Raw genomic sequence first — 22,816 nt, forward strand, 5'->3', positions numbered from 1 at the left:
TTCGCTAGCTGCCATTTTGAGAAAAGATGAATATTTATCCTTTATTCAGAATTGTTTGCCAAGTCCATTTTTTTGGCTAAGCTGTGGATATTCTTCATGATTGTGCAGTGTGTTTGCTTTTCTCCCTGCATAGATAGCCTAGCAGCAGCCGGAGGGTTTCACATGCACTTCTGTAATACTTTTTCTGAGCACTTTATTGACCAAAGGGCCCAGTGGAAAGTTCCATCCATTATTCTATATATTACAATCTGGCGTCCCATCCAGGATGTGTTCCAGCCTTGTGCTCATTGTTCAGGGGCTAGATTCTACAACTCTGACCAGGATAAAGCAGTTACTGAAGATGAATGAAATAATAATCATCTGGTCTAAATCTGATCTGACCATTCTCTTCACACATTTATGAAGGTTCTCTAAAATGTGCAAATAATAAGCTCCTATGTTTCAGCTTATTGCTGCTGTCCAGATATAACAAAGGAGCAGCCACAGCAAAATGCCAGAAAGGGAACACAGTCAATTGACCCAATTTATTCATTAATTCAGCACTATGGGAGTTATACTAGCTGTGGATTTAACAACCTTACCTTAAACATTTATCAAAGAAAGATGATTTGATATTGAACTTAACTGATGTCACACACTAGATCTGAACTGACACATGCTCCTGTTAGAGAAGAGAAGAACAGATCAACAAGCCAAAATGTCTGCTGTCTCAACCGCATGGCCAGAGTAACCCATGCTGATCGACAGCAGCAATATACTGTATACTGTATGCTAATCAGACTGAAATGTAGATCGGAATCATGCACATTATTGCTGTTTGTCTTTACAGTATATCATACTTGTTGCATTGAATTGGCTGGCTGATAATGTTTAATATGTTAAGAGTTTATTAACTGGTTGACCTGTCACATCTCCCAAGTCCCTAACATTATCACACATCATGATCACATGTCAGCCAGCTTCAAGAGATAAGGCTCTTTATTGCATAAGCATGTGTGACAGTCCAAGACAAGTCTTTATATAATAAGCATAAATGGATTTAGCCTGTGCTTTGACATGACGATATCCTTAATATCCCCCAATATCTTTTAGTTCTCAGAGATCCTCTCTTTCTATAGCATTTCTCTATCCTAGCAGGGGTTTCCAAACTTTTTTTTTTTTTTTTTACTGAGGGACAGGTGAAGAAAAAAAGGAATCACAGGCTGCAGGCTAGCTGCAATAATTAAAATACATAAATATAAAATAGGCCTGCCTGACGGCCATCGTTACTTGTCCTTTTAATTTAAAATGACAAGCTTAATAAGCGAGGGGTTTGAAGCAGTTTGAACAGTGCTGTGTAGAGATTTTACACATTTCATTCATTAGTTGCATTCTTTAAATACAACAACTGAGTCCTGACAAATTAAACAGATGTACTCCCCTCTCTGTGAAAAAAAGAGAAAAATATTAATTTAGCCAGTGTGCCTGCTGTCTCCTGTAGTTCTGTTTTTGTTACTTTTAATAAGAAAACAAAATTAGTATAAGAGCACAGGCTTTATCAAGTTAAAAGATCACTCAAATTGTATCATGTTATACAAAGTCCACAAGATAAAAATTCTCTAACTGGCCACAGCAAATAATAAAGCATATGCAACATACTATATTGTATGTATGCATGCATATTCATATCAAATGAAAGCTTCAATTCACCACAAACCTAGTTTTCTGCTGTATCTTAAAAACAGTGAAATGCATTTTTCTCAGGTTGCTGAAAAAATAAGTATTTTGTATTTTAAGTGATTAGTGCAGATGACATGAACATGAAGCTAAGGGTCTTTAACAATATCCAAATTTAGAATAAATATCCAAAAGTATAAATTGTTACTTTTTAATTATCACCCAGAATGAATGTTGCTTGAATGCCTGTTGGTTATGACAAAATATATTTAAGCAACTGTAAAAGAAATCTTAGAAATCAAGGTGTTAGTAATGTGGATCTTGAGTCTGGCTATGTATGGAACATTTCTCTGTGAATGTGTTTTGAATAAAAAAATATATAAAAAGAATTAGAGTACTCTCTGCTTTGTGAGACAGCAATTCAGGAAGAAAATGACAAAGCAAAACCATCGGTGCGATCACATCCCAGCCTTCAGCAGAGATCAATAGACAGAATAGAATCAACTAGTTATTTTCACGAACAGCACATACACTCTTTGCAGTTGGTGACAGTTTTATATGGAATGGGATTTTAGAGAAACTCTGCTCTGTGCAGAACTGGGTAGCTATGTAAAATATTACCACTGTGATTATTGTCATTCTGAGAATGTACCCATAATCGTTTACAGAGCTCACAGGACCATACAGATTTATAGGAAGAATCACAAGTCTCTGTGTTCTCCTCTATACCCCCCTACCCAATATCGATTGCAGCCTAACATCTCCATAATGGAGAACACTCGTGCTAATAGGGAGTGATAAAGTAACTTCGTGCTCCTACTTAAACCTTGCCATTCAGTCTTTGTAGACCTGGGGACTCTATATTATTCAGCACTAATGACTTTCTCTGCATCAAGACCTGTACAAACAGTGCTCTTTCTTTTATGGACTCATATAAATATGAAGAGCCAGTCCTTTTACAACTTCATCTTATGGTTGAGAGCCTATTAAAGGCATGTTACAAACTCCACTCAAGTTAGTATAATGTGTGCTTGTCCAATTTCTGCTTGCATGCCCTCACCCCTGAGCTGAGCTGAAAGATGTGCTGGTTTATCCTTAGGTCTTAAATATACACCTTTGAGAATAATTCAGAGAATAAATGTCTCCGTGTACAGTATGTCTGTTTACTTTTTCTTGAGGGAGTTTGGTAGGTGACTAAAAATTAAAATAACCTATAACTTTTTCTATGACATTTACTGTTACAGAAAACAACACCAAGAATCCTAACACCACCACCAACACTAGTAGCACCAACAACAGCCACACCCCTACCAACAGCAGTAACACAAATTACACTACTACCACCTCCAATAATAATTTTAATAATAATACTAATAATACAAACACTAATACTACTACTGCTACTACAAGCTGCCACTGCTGGGCCCTTGAGCAAGACCCTTAACCCTTAACTGCTCGAGTGTATATAACGAGATAAATGTAAGTCGCTCTGGATAAGGGCATTTGCCAAATGCCATAAATGTAAATGTACTACTACTACTACTAACCGTTTTAAATCATTCTGCAAGAATAACCATTGCGTCACATTTTGAAATGCCTTATTTTTCTCACCTCTCCAACACATCTCACTAAACACCTCGATTACTATTTGTGACTTTCATGTGTCCTCACTCTGTATGTCTCATTCTGGCCTGACACTCATTAAACTGAACAGTTCATTACCATTAACGGAAATTAATGCAGTCTAAGCCACTTGCAGGCAAGCTTTTGGGAGAAAATGAGGATCTAATAGCCTTTTTTGTTGACAGAACAAAGAATGGAAGAAAAGATAGAGTCTAAGGGAGAAAAAAGAACATACGGCCTGCTTCAGAAGTGGAAGCATGGTGAATTGTTTAAAGGATATATATTTTCTATATACTGCAGGTACGAGCCTGACACTTTCTGAGCAGAAAACTCTGGGAGATGACAGTACCATGGCATTAGCTCTTTATAAATACAACAACCATGTGCTATAATGAGGAAAATAAGTGTGTTCTACATCCTCTCTCCTCTGTTTTTAACATATTGATTTGATGCTTTGTGAGAAGAGATGAGGAAACAAGTAAAATCTGGGTGAAGCTTGATGTGCAGTTTTACACCTAAGTGCTTGTGCTCTATAGAGGGAGACGCTAATCAGGTCACAGAGGCTGATCACATACACATGAGCAATGTGCACCATGGCATCATGAGTTAGTACAATGATGTGTACACACTGGCTTAAATCAGATAGACAAGTCTTCGTCAGACCTCGACATCAATATGAAGAATAATGCTTATGTACACTGTAATCAAGTGACCTGTAATCGTGACTACTCACATGAGAACCACAAGCAGGAGAAATGGAAATGAAATGGAAATGATCAGAATAAATCGAGTGACAGAATGAGATGAATCTGAATGTGAGGAGGCTGTCCTTACTCTCCTTCTCTCCTCCTGTTATCCTTTCACAGCACACAATTGTTTGTCCATGCAGTTTAATGCCACAACTTCCTATTAATTTCGATTATTTATAGCAAACACACACTTTTCCTGAGATTGCAACTCTGCTTCACACATTCTGCCTGAATCTGGGCAAAGGCATGCTCATTTACATACATTTGCATGTCATTAGCACATCAAACCTTCTGACTTAAAAGGCATGCCATGTCAAAAAGTATTTTGCATCTCTCCACTCTCCGTGTTTCCTTTGCTCTTTCCTACTCACTGCCTTCCTCCTTTATGGGCATCAGATTAGAAAAAAACAATTGGATAGCTTGAACCTCTCAGAAAAAATTATTACAGTTTGGAACTTGATACTTTACTTGTGAGAACTGGTGATCCTCCCTCTCTCTCTCTCTCTCCACTGTATATATATATATAAAAAAAAAAAAATATATATATATATATATATATATATATAAATAAATATATATATATATATATATATATATATATATATATATATATATATATATGTATATATATATATATATATATATATATATATATATATATATATATAAAACAGGGGTCAACTCTGACCAGTCTGCAGCTACAAAGTGATGCACTGTGTGTTCTGTCACCTGTCTATCATAGCCAGCATTAACTTTTTCAGCAATTTGTGCTACAGTAGCTCTTCTGTGTGATCAGACCAGACGGGCTAGCCTTCACTCCCTATGCGCATCACTGAGCCTTGGGCACCCATGACCCTGTCACCGGTTCACTAGTTGTCCTTCCTTGGACCACTCTTGGTAGGTACTAACCACTGCATACCTGGAACACCCCACTAGACCCACTGTTTTGTAGATGCTCTGACAAGGGATATGCAACCAAATATTAAGTGTTACTTTAATTTAATTTAAGACTATCTGTTCCTATAATTTCGCTCACCTAAACATTGGGCGGTCTGACGCCAAAGGTTCCATGTTCTAAGCTGTTTAACACATCTAGATGTAAATATCAGGAAATGAAACCTGAAATTCTGATCTATCATCTCATATTGATCTTTTGATCTCAAACCCAAATGTCTTAAGTGCATAGCAGCAACAATAGAATCGGCCTTGCTGTTGCAATGCTTTTGGAGGGAACTGTGTATATATGTATGAGTCAGAAACACTCATCTCAGTGGCTGTGTGTGTGTGTGTGTGTGTGCTGTCAATGAGTGAACGACATGATCTATGGCTTCATTTTTGTCAGTTATAAGTGGTAATTGTTTATTTTTTTTTTACTAATTACCACAGGCACTGAGATGATTAGAGTGTTACTGACTCATTGAATTACTTAAATTAGATTTAACAATAATGTCAACGCACATCCTCAAGGCTTTCAGTTTCAAATGACCTTCCACTGAGCAATAACACAAGTGGCCAAGTCATAATTAAAATCCTAAGTTAATAGCAATATTTTAAACTTTATTCTTACCATTGAGCAGTGAACTATCAAGTCCAAGTGTGGACTATTAAGTGGATCCAAATGTTAATAAAATGCTGTGTGGACTAATGAAGGATTAGATCTGTTTCTAACCTTCTTAAGTCTCTTCTTAAGTCTCTGGATCTACTTTCCTTTTATATACTGATATGATTATAGCTCATTTGAAAAGTAAAGATGTCACTAACAAGTCCAGTCCCAGCCTTAACATTTCATTTAATGTTGCCTGTAGCTCTTGGTTGATTTAAAAATTGAGAGTTGGCATACTGTAGTATTGCTCTGTGGCAATGAAATTCAACGTAAACTTCACATTAAATTAATGAGATTGCATGGTATTGTTGCAGAATGCTTGTTGAAACCAAAGATGTCAATGATATATACATCACACACCTTGCATAAGATTCATATGTAAAGCAGATAAGCCACTTTTCAAGTTCAATCATCATAAACTACAGAGTATGAGCTACAGAGTATGAGCATATCTCATTGGCCTCCAATTTGACTTCAGAGGGCTATAAAAAATGGGCTGCGATGATTCCTGTGCCCTTGTTAGATCCTGAAGAGGTTATATGAACAGTAGTGTGTATCACTCTTCTGAGACTTACATAATGCAGATCTTTATGTGACAACAATGTAATTTATGAAAGATGAAATTCATACAGCAAGCAATCCCATATAATAAGATTTAGCTCCAGTGCAATAAGATGTGGTAACATACAATATGAATAATGTAGGGCAAACAGTTCAATTATAATTCTACTATATTTTTGACAGTGGTTGCAATTAAAAACTAGCAAATAAATCCAAGCTGGTTATGAGGGAAAGAGAAAAATCTGAAAAAAAAAAGAATGAGCTCTGTCACATTCTGATGACAATAATGATGTTTCCATTCACACAGATATTTTTGCATTTGCACAGATGAATATCTTGAAGGGATGTGCCATAAATTAAAAGACAGGGTGTCCCCAAAGTCTCCATACATAGGGGAAATTAACACTTTTTAGCAAAATGTAATTTTATTTACAGAACATCCTCTACAAAATTGCCATTTCTTTGTAAACACACAGTCGTCTCTCCCACTCATGATGAACTCTTGTTAACACATCTGGTGTTATGCATGTAACTGCATGTCCATCGCAACCTCACGACAACTTCCCGATCCAGCCATGAGAATTTCAATATGTTCTTCTTTTGTCAAAGGCATTCTTAAAGGCTATCTGAAAAAATAATATAAACCAAGTATGAAAAATTTTGGAAGACATTTTGCTAAAAAGTGTTAATTTCTCCCAAGTGTGGAGACTTTTGGGACACCCTGTATAGCTAAATATTTTCCTAAGGTGGCATATCAGTAAAGAACAAACGGAAGCATTTAATTTAAAATGATCATTTTCTTTGTCATCAGTGTTGCCAACTTAGAGACATTGTTGCTATATTTGGTGACTTTTTAGACCTTTTAACGACTTTAATTCAAAAAAGAGCCTAGAGACAAATCAAGTGACTTTGTGAGTAGATTTTAGTGTCTTGAACTCAACATGGCTCTCCAGCTCACATCATAGCTGCTGATGTATGAGTTGAGAGATCAGGTTTCCTCCACTCACCATTAGTGTCTAAAGCCTGATTGTGTTGTGCTTGTGACCAATCACTGATCACCACTGTTTGTCCCACCCTTGCACTTCTTTGTCCGTCGTTTTTAACTCTCTTCTTAAGTAATAAAAGCAAGTTACCATTTCCTTCATGAATACTAACTGTCACTGCTTCTTTTTGTAATAATAATATTATTTTCTAATAATAGAAAATATAGTATTTTGTAAATGAGCAAAAGTTTAGTTGGTGCATAGTGTCACCAAAGACGATTTCTTTCTAAGAACTACATTATTTAAGAAATAAATTGTAATCTATTATTTTCTATTATTTTATTCGGATAAAACTCTATTCTATTCTAAGTGAAAATCTTCCTTCTTCATATACCCTAATTTATAATTTCATATGCCAATGATCATGACAAATAAATGAATATGCAAATTAGTCTATGATTCCTTCTAGAGGCTTTTTTGAGCATGCTTTAGCCACTTTCCTCTGAAAAGATTTGACAACACTGTTTGTCAAAGTCATTCCTGTGTGGTAAAAGGAAACAGCATTTACTACCACGGTCTCTATTCTCCTACTGATGTAAAATCTTTGAACTTAGGCTGAATAACATTCTTCCTGTTTACCTTCCTGCAAAAATGTGGTTTAACAGTAAAATTTACTATGCGTATGTTTCTACTTATCAGCTTGATACTCTACATGATTATCCAATTATTATTTTGTGTCCTTTTCTTCTTAATACTTATATCCTGTTAGGCATTTCAGTGAAAAGCAGTTAACCATCTTTATAAACCAAAATAATCACTTCTATAGTGTTTGCTTCACACACTTACTTGTTCAATAGCTAGAACATGTGTTCCCTTTCAGTGTATTGTTGTTACGATGTCTAGGTACATCTCCTTTTTTAAACAAAAGTAAACACTTATCAGCCTAGAGTTTCTCTCACACACCAATCAGTTTAATACCTGGAACTGTTAGAGAAAGTGTTACCACAAAGTGTTAGCTCTAAACCTCCTTTGTCATGGAACAGCTTTTAAAGGCCTCGCTCCAGAAGGCCAAGATGATGTGATTACTGGACATTTATTCAACCTTTCTTTCATTGTTAGTGCACTTAGTATGATTAATTATGTCAAGCCCTCTCCCTGACAACTTGCCTCAGCCAAGGGAGAAAGAGCAGCACCCCCTCCTTTGCTCTGTCTTTTTCTATCCTTTTCTCTCTCACTCCTATCCAGTCCATTCAAATCCAATTCAAGGAGCATTCCATCTGCCATCATGGCTGCCACGCAACAACAGCAGCAGCAACAACAACAACGGCAAAACAGACACATAAATAACATCACCAGTGTATAACAAATAAATAGCTCAAGAACAGTTTAACAATTTAGCATCTAATGGGTAGTGACAGTACAGTTCAATAAGGTAAAGTAACTCAGTAAACCTTGGCTTTATGTGCTCTCTCTCTCTCTCTCTCTCTGTCTTTTTTTTCTCTTTTTCCAGTGCTGTTTCCTGGCCTGACATTAGGAATAGGATCAGTTTTCTGGACAAACAATCACCATCTCCCTCTCCACACTCATCTGCAGTATAGAGCTCTTGACATGGAATCCCTTGTTTATGTAAACAGGCGGAAACATGTGTCTGTGTTTAAACATCCGTGTGTTAATCACACAGGTCTGCTCTGTGGTGTCGCCTGTATAGGTAATCCACTTATACACACAGAATGAATTGGCCACATATGTTCTGCCCCCCACACAAGCTCAGAAGCCCAGAGGAAGGACAAAACTTGGAGGCACACTTCTGCCATTCCCATATACAGCGAACTGCAAAACTGCAGATGTCTCGCATGATGTTCAGCGCAATTTGTCAGTTGTATTGCCATATGTCGTATTATGCTGAGATATGTTATGATGTATTGCATTGGATTATTGAGATTTTTCTATACTATGCATGATGTTATAGGGTTCATCTCTGTCAAGGAAGAATGTAATTGGCTGTGTTGGAAAGATATTTGCATTCATAATCGGCTACTCTGATTAACATTCATTTACAATTGTGCATAACTAATCATATTAATATTCATTGTCTGTAATGAGCAATTCTAAAAGCTTTTTCTACCCTTTATATCCATGCAAATTTTACATACAAGAGGTTGCCTTCTTTCATGAGGTTATGCATGGCTCACAGGATACAGCCATGTCTATTTCTCTAAGGAGAAATGAGATAAGAGGAGACTGCAACTGGGATTAACACAGCCTGTCGTGATCTGACAGCCAAGTGATAATTTACTCACAGGCCACTCCTGCGGGAGTGGACAAAGAGTTTAAAAAGTGAATGTCCTCATCATGAATGTGATTTATTTTGTCATATCAGATCTTGTTAATCCCCCTGCCTTGGCCTCCTGGATCCTGCCTGGCCATTTTAGACCTATTTCTCAATCATTTTGCCTCACTGCCACTGAGAAATTCTTTCTTGTGATATTTTCTGTGACAGAGAAGCATTTATTCATTCATGAAGCACTGCTTTCTCTCTTTCTTTCCTCTCACTGTCTCTCACACTTTCCACATCCATACTTTTCCAGGAAATGTAATAACATTAAATAGAGGCAAGGTAATTGTATTTTAAAATGCGTGACATTCATTTAAACCCTAGCTGTTTTGAATTTAGCAGTTTGTACCCTATTATGAACCAGGCAGGCACAAACTAAAATAGTAATGTGAACTAATATGCTGAAGAGTGCTTTTAAATTGCGCTCTATCCTCCTTTTATAAAAGTGGCAAAGGTAAATAAAACTCTTCCTTATCAGCGTATGAGCTAAAATTGGAATCAGTTTCTTAACACTGCATTTAAATTTTTTTTAAGGATGAGACCTAAATATACTATGGATATAAACAGTCTACACATCCCTGTTAGAATGGCAGGTTTTTGTGGTGTAAAAAAATGAAACCAAGGTAAATCATGTCAGAACTTTTTACACCCTCATTGTGAAATTACAACATATAAAACTTAAGTGAAAAACAATCAAACATTTTAGGGAAAAATAGGAAAAATAAAAAAGTTACAATAACTTGGTTGCATGTGTAAAAAGTGTGTATAAAAGTGTGTACACCTTTTTATAATTGGGGGATGTGGCTGTGTTCAGAATGAACCAATCACATTCAATCTCATGTTCAAACGTAATTATCATACAGCTGTCATCAATGAAATTATTCGGATTAACCCCAAATAACGACCAGCTGTTTCTGTAGGATTTATATGAAATCTCTTTGGTTTCATCTGACTCCTGAAGCCATGATCCACAACAAGCTTACAAAGCATGCATGGTTTCTCACTTGTCAAAAGTTATCAATCAGGAGAGGGTTATAAAAGAATTTCCAAAACATTAGATGTACCATGGAACACCGTGAAGGCCATCAACATCCAAGCTCAACTAAATCACCCCAAAAAATGTGGCAAAATGTGTTATGGTCTGATGAGACCAATTCCAAAAGTTATAATAATTCCATAAATCCAAAAGGTATGTTTGGTGCAAAAAAAAGCACATCACCAATAGAACACTATCCCACGATGCAGCATGGTGGTGGCAGCATCATGCTTTAATGCTTCTTTTCTTCAGCCAGAACTGGGGCTTTTATCAAAGTGAAGGGAATCATGAATAGCTACAAATATCATCAATTTTAATGCAAAACCTTCAGGTGTCTGCTAGTAAGCTGAAGATGAAAAGGAATTTCACCTTTCAGCATGATAATGACCCAAAGCAAACATCCAGACCAACAAAGGAATGGTTTAACCAAAAGAAGATCAATATTTTTGGAATGAACTAGCCAGAGCCCAGAACCGAATCCAACTAAAAATCTGTGGGCTGACCTGAAGCAGGCTGTGCACAGGAGATGCCCATACAATTTAATGAATCTAGAATGTTTTTTGCAAGAAAGAGTAGGAAAATATTGCTAAGTCAAGACATGCTACGCTGATAGACTCTTACCCCCCAAAAAAACTGAGGGGTGTAATAAAATCAAAAGGTGCTTCAACAAAATATTAGTTTAAGGGTGTGCGCACCTATGCAACTAGGTTATTGTAACTTTTTTATTCTTCCTTTTTTACCCACAAAGGTTTATGATTGTTTTTCACTTTATTTGTATACTTTACAATTTCACATTAAAAGTGGGAAAAGATCTGACATGATTTATCTTAGTTTCGCTCATTTACTTCACAAGAACCTGCGTATTTAACAGCAGTGTGTACACTTTTAATATCCACTGTAGCAATATATAACTCCCACACTATAATGGATTGGTTAGAGATTGTTACCATGACAATAAGGGTTTAGAACACTTAATATCACATTAGCTTTAAATAAGAAAGCATAAAAAAATAGCAAGCAAATGAAAGTGAGTGACAGCTAAAGTACTGTAAATGTATGGCTTTGGAAGGGTTTAAGTGCATATTAACTGGTTGAGGTTCGTATTTAAGGGCCTAAGATGGCACTAGCTAGTTTGAGTTTCCTCGGGAAGTGTCATTATTTGATGAAAAGCTATATTCCAGTCTGTCAGTATAAATGGGACTGAGAATACAAAATAATGCCTCATATAAATTAAATGAATGACTATCTCCCTGCATACCTGCATGGTCAAAACAAAGCTTGCTTTCTGTGAGGATATTCATCAGCTTCATTTCCTAAATTATGTTCTATAATTTTGACAAGAAATTCTCTTGGGTATTGAAGCCATATGTCTATCAGGTGGAAAAACACCACACTGGACTCAAATATTTTTTTAATATTTACTAGCTGAGTGGCTTTAAAGTAATGTAGCATAAAAAAATGTAAATAGGAACATTGGGTTGCTAGCGACCTGTAACCTCACCATTTTCTCGCCTGCCTAGCATTCTTCAATTTTTTTTTGTCTTGGACAATTTACCAATACCAAAATACTGTAGCTAAGTGTGTCTGAAATAGTCAAGTGCCTGACAAAATATTTGCGCACAAAAAGTCAAAAAGGTTTATTGCCCTATGTATTTCAATTAATTAATAAAACATGACAGAGTGTAATGTTATAGAAAAATAAGCAAAGTTGATTATTTCCAATCACTTCATATCCTGAAGGGTTTTATTCATCTTATACCACAGCAATTTGCCAAGCTTACATTTTTTTTATTTATCTGTTTTTTTCTGTTTATAGTTATTTTAATTAATTTGAATTAATTATCACTTATACAGGGTTCCTGGAGGACTAGTGGTTAGGCGACCCCAGCCACTGGGGTTCCATGCAACAGTGTACTCACAGTGCTGGTCCCAAGCCCAGATAAAATTGGGGAGGGCTGCGTCAGGAAGGGCATCTGGCGTAAAAACTGTGCCAAATCAAATACGCAGACCGATGATCCGCTGTGGCGACCTCTAACGTGAGCAGCCGAAAGAGGAGCAAGAATGTTCACTTATGCTAACAGCATAACAGTCATTTCCTCACCAGCCTCTTTCTCTTTTTTGACATTAACAAGACAAGAAAATTCAGCTTGTCATGTTAAAGAGTAAACCGCAAAGCCTTCCATGTCTCTTTACACAAAACTTTATCATATCAACAACTACACGTTTTTTAATCCATTTATGTGGAAACAATAATACATACAAGTGTGTAAGTTGTTACTAGAAATGATACCGTGTGCATTAATATAAACCTTGCAGCCAGAATTACTTTTTTTTTTTAAATATAAAATTAATCAACCCCTTCTGACCAATCGTAACTGAGAATTCAACAGTGGTCTGGTAAGTCATTGTGTAGTACGCATTGTGTAAGTTATAGTACAAATTGTGTTATAAGGGCAGCATGGTGTTGAAGCAGGTGGTGTTGCGGTGTTACAGCTCCAGGGTTTTGATCCCATTTTTATCCTGAGCTCAGGTGTGGAGTTTTGCATGTTCTCCCCATGTTCGTATGAGTTTCCTCTGGGTTCTCTGGTTTCCTCCCACCTCCTAAAAACATGCCAATAGGTGGACTGGCTATGCTAATTGCCTCTAGGTGTGAATGAGTGTGAACATGTATGTGCACTGACGGTTAGAGAAACATTTGTAAAATGCTATCACATTTGAATACATTGTATTTCCAGTCCAGATGAACTGGATGCAGTAATTGCTTTATGTATTATAATGTCTTCCATTACAGAGAATGACACAAGAGCATTTCAAAGCAGTCAAAGAAACCTGCAATTACTCTTTCAGAGTAAAGTCCCTCATCTCTGAAAGAGCTCAGGTTGTAGCCCACAGTCCCTCCAGTGAGGAAACTCTGACCATAATTACGGACTCCAATACAGGAGCAGAAATTCTGCCTTTTCAAATACCCATCACATGTGCACACAAAAAGTCAATCCCAGAACAGTTAACAACTCAGCGTACTACACCTTCTTTCCCTCTTTCACATTAGCAATTAGGACCCTGTGCTTTGTAAGGCTCCTACCTGCACTGGTGAACTCCCCGGACCAATAAAGCTTAACTGAAGCTCTTGACCTGTATCCACAAGATTTTTTGCATTGTGCTGCTGCCACATGATTGGCTGATTGGATAACTGCATAAATGAGCAGTTGTACAGGTATTCCTATTAACCTGGATGGTGAGTGTATAACCTTTAATACAAACTTGTGCCAAACAACATTAAACAGCAAAAATGGCTTGTATATATAGCAAATCAGATTTTTATATAGCAAATCAGTGTTTTTAGGCAAATCTGTGATTCACATCTTAGAGCCTTCAAATTTCCAGGAAAACCCCAATACATTAAATAAAAATAAAACTTTAGACCGTCAGACTCGGCCAATTTTATTTATATACAGCAATGAACCCCCCCAGATATGTCATCACTAAATGTATGTAATTATTTATTTTAGGTACTACCAATTAACACATCAATGTGAAAAGCATGAGTCAGAAAGTAGGTTATTGAACTTTGAGGGGAAAAAACAGTCAAATTTAAAAAGCAAATTTAGATATTAATGCTGGTTAAAAAAAACAATTTTGTGTTACTCATGGGATGTCAAACCATGATTAATGTGCCATGCCGCAGAAGTGGATGCAGTTGCAAAGATATGCATTTATTAAACAATATGCAGGCAGCAAACAATCCAGAAACATGGGACAAAAACAGTAGTCATAAAACGTGCAATGGTGAGGTGCTCAGCAAATAGAACGGACTAAGAAAACCAGAATCTCAAAACTAAAAGACAATAGCAAAGTCAGAATATCAGATAATGTGAACAAGTCTTGGCACATCGGGAATAAAAACTGTCAACACTACTTCAAGTTGGAGTTGTGTTTGGTGTGTGTTTATATAGAGGTGTGTCATGATTGGCGATTAAGTGTAATCCAGGTGTGTGTAATCAGTTGTCACGTTACTAAGAACGTGACAATGAGTGTGTGGGCTGGGTGAGTTCCTGGCGGCCATGTCTGTAAATGGTGAGGTGGGTTGGAAACTGGAGTTTAAGTCAGCCATGTTTGTAGTTAGATGAGCAGTCTGGGAGTTGGAGTTCCTCACCGTAAGCTCTGTCAGCGTAGACCTGACAGAACCCCCCTCCCTAGAGCTCACTCCAGGTAGGCCCAAGATTGTAGGCCCACTCCAGGTAGACAATCTTGGGCCTACCTCTAGCTCAAGGAGCTGGACGTTCGGGGTGATGGCTATGGAATTCATTGCAAATGATGGGGTTCAGAATGTATTGGGCTGGTATGCAGAATGATTCCTCTGTGCCATAACCATCCCAGTCAATGAGGTATTGGAAATTGGCCATCTTACAATATGAGTTTAGGATCTCCTTGATGATGTAAGCTGGGTGCCCTTCAATGTTGCAGGGTGCTGGGGAGGTGGAGAGTGGAACACTGGCTGCTAGTGGGCCTGGGGTGACTGGTTTCAATCGGAACACATGGAATGATGGTGATAGACAGCAGTGATGGGGCAATTCCAGCTTGTAGGTTACTTCGTTAATTTGTTGTAAGGGCCTATGTAGTGGTATGTGAGTTTTCTGCAGCTTTGGTTGACATGGAGGTCTTGGGTTGACAACCACACACAATCACCTGACATAGCTTGGGGTCTCTCCTCTGTGTCAGTCAGCAAACTCTCTTTATATTTGTGCTGCCTGTTTGATTGTCTGGTGAGTGTTCTGGTGAGTGTTAGAACCACTCATTCACAGCTGGAGTCCATTCTGGTTGCATTCCAGGGGAACAAGGGGGTTGGTAACCAAGTACACACTGGAATAGGGTCAGCTGTATGGCTAGTGTTGCAGGCAATTCTGGGTGTTCTCAGCCCTAGGAAAAAAACCTAGACCAGTCCTCCTGGTTAGTGGCACAAAAAGGTCCTTAGAAACCTGCTGATTTCTTGGTTGGCCTGTTCCACTTGATTATTGGACTGTGGGTGGTATCCTGAGGTGAAACTGACCATGACGCCCAATTTGTCTATAAAACTGGGCCAAACTTGGAACATGGATTGTTCGCCTTCATTGCTGATGATGTCCTCCATAATACCAAGGTATCTGAAAGATGGTTGGTAGAAGGTGTTGAAAGAGAAGGTGTTGAAAGAGTTGTTTGGCTGTTGCAAAGGGAGATTGTTTGGAAGGATAGTTTGGGAGGTTGAATGAGACACAGGGATTTAGAGAAGCAGTGACCATGGTCACTGAGGAACGGGCAGATGCATATGTTTACCTCCAATAGGGTTCTGGGGACTTTGGCTTGGGTGCACTGGGAGCAGGAGGAGATGAACCTGTTGATGTTGGTAAGCATGCTTGGCCACCAGTGCTTATTATAGAGGAGCTGGTGGGTTTTGTGAACTCATGGATGTCCAGTGGCAGGGGTTAATCCAGCTGATGAGTTTGTCTCTCCATATGGTGGGCACACATATCCTTCCCGTGGGGCACGGGACAATCTTGTGATTGGGTTATCTCCATTTTGCTTGGCAAGACTTGCTTAGCAGTCTTGATATACTCACGATTTTTGTGGTTGGTATAGACAATAAAAGGATGTTCGGCCCCCTCCAGCCAGTGGTGACATTCTTCCAATGCTAGTATAACAGCAAGTCGTTCTCAATTTCCATTGCTATAGTTCATTTCAGCTGACCATAATTTCCAGGAAAAGAAGGCAAAAGGATGAAGTTTGGGTTTGTCTCCAAATCACTGAGACAGCACAGCCCTAACTCTGCCTGTGTTTCTGAGGTGTCAAACTCCCTGATGAACTGTCTGAAGGGGTCTGGGTTCTTAAGGATGGGGGCAGTGGTAAATGCCTCCTTGAGGTGAGAGAAGGCTTGTTCCACAGCTGAAATCCACTTTAATTTCTTGGTCACCTTTTTCAAGTAGGGAAGTGTGAGGTGCAGTGATGAGGCTGAAGTTGCAGATGAAAATTGCAAAGCTGAGAAATCTCTGAAGGTCTTTCACTGTGACGGGTGTTGGTCATTCTCTGACAGCAGTTACCTTGGACCCCCTCAGTGCTGATAACAACCCAGGAATTAAATTTTAGACTGGTGGAACTCACATTTTTTCTTTAATATACAGCTGGTTCTGTAGCAGTCTTTTTAGCACTTGTTTGACAGTTTACATGAGTCTCTAAAGATGGGGAATAGATTAATATATTGTCTATGTAGGTGATCACAAACTTGTCCAGCATGTCTCAAAAGCCATCATTAATGAGGCACTGGATTATTGAAGGTGCACGAGAGAGGCTATATGGCATGGTGCAATACTTGCCTCTTGGAGTTGCTCTAGGGCTGATGAAACCAGTGGAAGGGGGCAACAATACTTTATGGTGACTTGATTTAATCCCCAATAGGCAATGCATGGCCTGAATCCACCCCTTTCTTTTCCACAAAAAAAGAATCCTGCTAATACCAGTGGCATGGAGGGTTGAATGTAGCCCTGGTTAAGTACCTCCTCAATATACTCTTCTATGGCCTGATTCTCAGGCTGTCAACAGATAAATGCTGTTGCGTGGTGGTGTGGTGCCTGCCATGAGCTCTATGGTGCAGTCGTAAGGACGATAGCTTTGACCTGAATTTACTAAACACGTCACGGAACTCATGGTAAAAGGTGGGAATCTCCACCTGTGTGGAAGTTTGGGAACCCTCGACAGAAGTGGATGCGGCCAGAAGCTGTGGGATTTAGAGGCATTCAAAATGACAGTGAGGGGAAAAGTGGATGATTTCTTTCTCCACCCAGGAGATCTGTGGGTTGCAAATGCGCATCCAGGAAAAACTGAGGATGATGGGGTACTTGGTGTTGTGTTGTTGTACATGTTCTTGGTGGAGGGTGCTGAATTGTAGTTAAATAGGTTTGGCACAGTGTGTGATTGAGCCATCTCCAATTGGTCCTCCATTGAGGGCTTGTATTTGGAGTGGAGACTGGAGAGGTTGGGTGTTAAGACAGAGTTCTTCTACTAGAGCCCAGTCTGTGATGCTACCCTCTGCTCCAGAGTCAATCAGTGCTGAAATGACAGAGCAACCTTCTGAGTGTCTTATTTGTACTTTTATGGTGAAGACTGGGTAGGAAATTAATTCAATTGGACTCATCATTGCTAAGCAATGGGAAGAGCTAATTCGCTCCCAAGGTGGTTGTGTGGTCTGTGATGGAAGACATTCAGGGCATTGAGAGACCTTGTGCTTGGTGCTGCCACAGAAAAATAGTCCTCCACTTTGGCTACATTTACATTCAAAGGTACTTAGCTTTGTTTAATCAACCTGCATGGGCTGTCTGATGCTTGAGTTAGGAGAGAGCTTCTCTTCAGCAGGTGAAGCTGGCTGGTGGAGATGGACAGATCGATGAGTGAATTTACTGTGGCCTGATTGACATGGCAGGCAAGCTCTGTTAACATGTCCAGACGTAATCCTTGTGGGTACGCTGCCTTTAACTCCGGCTTGTTCCATCAACTGCCTGCAACCAGTGTCCTGAACTCTAGAGCATACTCAGAGAAGTTCCGGTTACCCAATTGGTTTTCCCCAATTTCTTTTTCCACTGGGGAGTGATCAAATACTCATTGAAAGCATTCAATGAAGCATTCAAAAGATGACACAGGCTCGCCTCCTTGAGACCAAATGGCCATTGCCCAATGTGCAATCTCAGTGAGTAATTTTGCATTGCTCAGAAACTCCCTCCTGCTCGGTAAAATACAGGGAACATTGTAACAAGAAACTCTTACACAGGGCTGGATCACCGGTATATTTCTGGGCGTGCAATGAGTGGGAGGGCTTGATAAGTGGGTGCCGCCTGTGGAGCTGGCTGCGATGGCAGCATGCCGCTTAGCTGCGTGAGTCTAGCATCAAGCTGGATCAGCTGTTGTTGATGTTCTCCCACTTACTGGCCTTGAGAAGCGAGTGCCTGCTACCACTCAAGCATACTTGCTGCATCCATTGAAGTGGCGAATTCTGTCATGCGTTTATTAAACATGCAGGTAGCAAACAATCCAGAAACGTGGAACAAAAACAGTGGTCAAAAAACATGCAAAGATCAGGCGATCAGCAAACAGAACAGACTAGAAAACAGAATCTCAAAACTGAAGGACACTAGCAAAGTCACATTTTGAACAAGGTTTGGCACAACAGGAACAAAAACACTGAATGTCCGAGTGGTGTTTGTTGTGTGTATACATAGAGGCGAGTGGTGATTGGTGATAAAGTCCAGGTGTGTGTAATCAGTAGTCAGGTGACTTTGAACATGACAATGATTGTGCACTGTTTCTAGTTAAGGGAGCAGTCTGGGAGTTGGAGTTCCACACTGATTCCAGCGTAGACATGACACAGTGCACATGACCTGATCTGTACACAATAATAGACTGTACAGCTTTGAATGCCTGCTGTTCTCTAAAGTGTAAATATAAAACTTTAAATGAATATATATATTTTTTTTTTACCTGTGTAGACTGCCTGGACCGCCTTGACCTGAAATAGCCACTGCCCACCACACATGCTGTTAACCAGTCAAAAGCTTTTATTTGCTTTGTTTGTGGATATGAATTAGTAAAATAACTAGCATAAACCTGACTTATACAGAAGGAATGTAGCAGCAACATGTAGCAGCAATGTGTGCAAAGAATGAAGCAATTCTTGAGAAAAACACAAATCAAGAATTCATGCTAATTTTCCTTGCATGTAACTGACATACAAACATGCCTTACCTGCAGTGTCTGTGAACTCCTGCCACTGTCTCGATAATAAAGCATTCTCCTTCATTCAGACAGAAGGCCAACTCCTGGCTGTCTTGACAAGGTTTGAAGAACTCAGAGCGGACGGTTGGGGTTGTAGGTGCAACTTCATGAAAAAGAGACAAACAGGGAGAGGAAGAAATGAATAAAAATAAAATTTAGCTATAAAATCTATTTCATCCATTTACAGACTGTCAATTTCCAATGAGAAAATATGTTCTATGTTACAGCATTAAATGTTAGTAGAATCACATTTTCAAGTATAATGAATTTCATAATACATCCTCTGTTTTTAATTAAGTCATTGAGAAAACAAGATTGTCCAACATGTATTATACAGTGGCAGGGTTAATAATACAGTGCCACAGACAATAGACCAGACGGAGAACACTTAATGAGAAACAACTATCTGTTGGTAGTTAAATACACACGTTCACCACATGACAGTACTCAAATGGCATACAGCATGGCATATGCTATGAGGAAACAATATATTGGCTGTTTATTATCATTTAATTAGTGCAATACATGGTAGGCTAAACTCAATTCCTCAGGCTTAAATCACAATGAATCAATATAGAGCACAGAGCAAAATTGCATAAAATAGTTATTGTGTCTCCGTTTGCATGAGCTAATAGTATGCATTGACCCAGCTCAATGCTAGCCTTATGTACCCATAGCAATGCCTGCTTATGTTTATCAGCTGTGCAACTGCCAAGCTCAGCTGAAAGACATGCACTCTGCATTCATGAACATACACACATACACAAAATTTAGAAACATATCCATCAACAAATGCCATAATATAGAAAAAACATGGCAGCAGTACCATGACAGTGGGTTTTTTTGTGCTATTACTGCCAGCAGACTGGATCGGTTATCATAATGTGAACAGGGCCTGCTGGATTGAATGTGCTAGCAGGGCTGTCTTTAAAGATAAAAGACATCTATATATACTTCCATTTTTGGCATCCACATCAGATGCTGTTAACAACTGTCATAAGGTACCACCATCAGTCATAAGTAAAATACAAAGAATTGTATGAAGAAGCAATGGTGGGGCTGATTTCTTCCTAGCCCAGACTGTAGATTCCTACGTCTTTGTCGGTGTAATGAACACGAATAAGGTGGATTATTTACCCTATCATCTTTCCTTCCCCAAAATCTATTTGGGTGGAGAAACTAAAACTAGAGAAACTAAAACTAGACTACTCTATAAGCATATATTGTCTGATCACACAAAAATACAGATAATAGAACTGTCAATTTAATAATTTTTTGTTTAAACAAAAGGGTTACAACTTTTCTGTTTTCCATGTTTGTTATTATGAAGAAACACAGCATGAACCCAGTAGGGCATTACGGAATGGAAACACATAAAAACACTGCCTATTAATTGTGTGCTTTTGTGTGGGGGCATTTTTTTTAAAATCTTGTTGGGGACCAAATGTCCCCATAAGGATAGGAATATTTGAGCGTTTGGCTGGGCCCCACAACAAAAACAGCTTTTTTGTATTTAAAAAACTAAAAGCGCCCATCTAAAATCATGACCAGCTGTCACTACATATGACAATGGTAGAAAAATCCATAGCCCAAATAAGGGCAGGCGTTTGCAGTGTTGTGGTCAAATCAATCTGTTGTTCTCATTGATTGATGAACCTCAGAAGATTAGCTCCTTCAAGCCACTAATGGATCAGAATGGTGTTAAAATGAGAACATGAGTACACAGGGACACTGAGGCTACTGTCCTCTATGATTTTTATGCAAATTACGACCAGCAATAACGCCTATGCACCAAAACTAGTTCCATGAACTTTTATGTACATAAGTCAGCTGTGCCATTAGGAGGCATCAGCTAGAGTTTTATCTTGTCATCTAGCTCACCATAAACATTCCGAGGGTTATAGCATGATATAAATCATCTGGAAAGTATTGATCAGAAGTCTACTGCATCAAATGTTTCACTGTAAAATTGTAACTCTTCTAAGATTTTTATTGTCATTTTTATACTCTAGAGTGTTCTTTAAAACTAGGCCAGAATACTACCACTGACAAGGCAGTTGATCAGCAATCAGCTGTGTTTACTGTGTGACCCAGGGCCACTCATGGACTAGATATTTCACCACTACAGATTTGATTAAGACGCTCATAAAAAGGGACCATCTGCAGGCTAAGAGAGCAGAAACATGCAATAAACATCATCGAGCACCAAATTAAAATTACGAACCATCAATAATAATTGCATCAATATGGGTGCTCTTGAGGGACCGGGGGAGGTATTTAATGAATTAATGAACACTGTAATCGATGCTCAGGGATTCTGAGAAGCTATTAGCAATCAGCAACCTTTTATGTCTTAACACTGATATGTTTATTATTTCTTTTCTCGATTGATTGCACATCAGCGCAAACTACTAGTCATACTCTTCACATAGTTTCCAGCTGTCAAAGCTAGTGATTTTTTTTTTTACTTTAGTACATTTTATAGCTTTCACATAAATCACAGGACTACAATTTGCCCATAAAGCATGGAAGGTGGCTTCCATCAATTTTATGTCAGCCTCATACAGTTCACTCAGCACTCAAACCAGGAACAATTTCATTACACACTGTTACATTATTTTGTAACATGCTGAACATGATTATAAATAAGGATTTTATTTAAAAAATACAGGAGAGCTGTTAGTTTGTTCTTATATTGCTATGCTACATCCTTAGTTTCCACCCTGCTGATAAGAGAAAATGTATTGTCAAAGGAATTGTCTCTGAATATAGGCTAGTCAAGGCTGGTTTTCATTCACCAATTATGTAAAGAATAAAACAATATGAAAATAATCTACAATGAGGTGAAGTGATACCACCCGGAAGTGGACTATTCTCCTATAAATGTATTCCCGAAACATTTATATTTTCCAAAGTGTTTTATTCTTCTTATACCATAGTTATTTGCCAGTGATTACAAATTCAGTCATTCAATCAATGAATGATGCTTCATGATTTTTAACCATTTAAACTTACATTTAATGTTGTGAATTGTCCATGAGACAAGTTAGTTTCCTGTTATCATTTACATTATAGCAGCTATAAACAATCTCTTTCTCTATCTCTTTAAGTTAATAAGGCATTATGTGTTATTATTATAGGAACAGTAAATTATTAGGATGAGAGCCTTAATATAAACCTCATTTGAATTAAATATAAATCATTTGAATTGCAGCCAGAACTACTGTCAGAGCTGTGAAAGCTACAATATTGATAACAGCTATTCATGTTCTTTATTAGATTTTGTGAGAAATATTAATGATTAGTTTTTTTCTAAACACATTTATAGATTTACAAAGCAAATTTTTGAACAAGTGTGTTTTGGGAATATTAATTAAACCAACCAAGAAAATAATAAATTAAAGCAGATCTCTTGAGGACCTCTCTAAAGCACAGCAGCCTCCATTTCTGTTGACAAATTATTCAAAATAAACTAGA

At 38.2% G+C, this 22,816-nt stretch overlaps 1 protein-coding gene across 2 annotated transcripts in view; it reads right to left on the reverse strand.

The window, feature by feature from the left end:
- The window catches only part of nrg3b (neuregulin 3b), a 138,107-nt gene that overhangs the window by 36,652 nt on the left and 78,639 nt on the right, over window positions 1-22,816 (reverse strand). For both annotated transcript variants that reach the window (XM_026914629.3, XM_026914627.3), the window contains exon 2: window positions 19,310-19,442. In XM_026914629.3, the coding sequence (XP_026770430.3) occupies window positions 19,310-19,442 (133 nt within the window). The remainder of the gene's footprint in view (window positions 1-19,309; window positions 19,443-22,816) is intronic.

This window comes from Pangasianodon hypophthalmus, chromosome 12 (assembly GCF_027358585.1).
Source record: "Pangasianodon hypophthalmus isolate fPanHyp1 chromosome 12, fPanHyp1.pri, whole genome shotgun sequence".
Taxonomy (NCBI): domain Eukaryota; kingdom Metazoa; phylum Chordata; class Actinopteri; order Siluriformes; family Pangasiidae; genus Pangasianodon; species Pangasianodon hypophthalmus.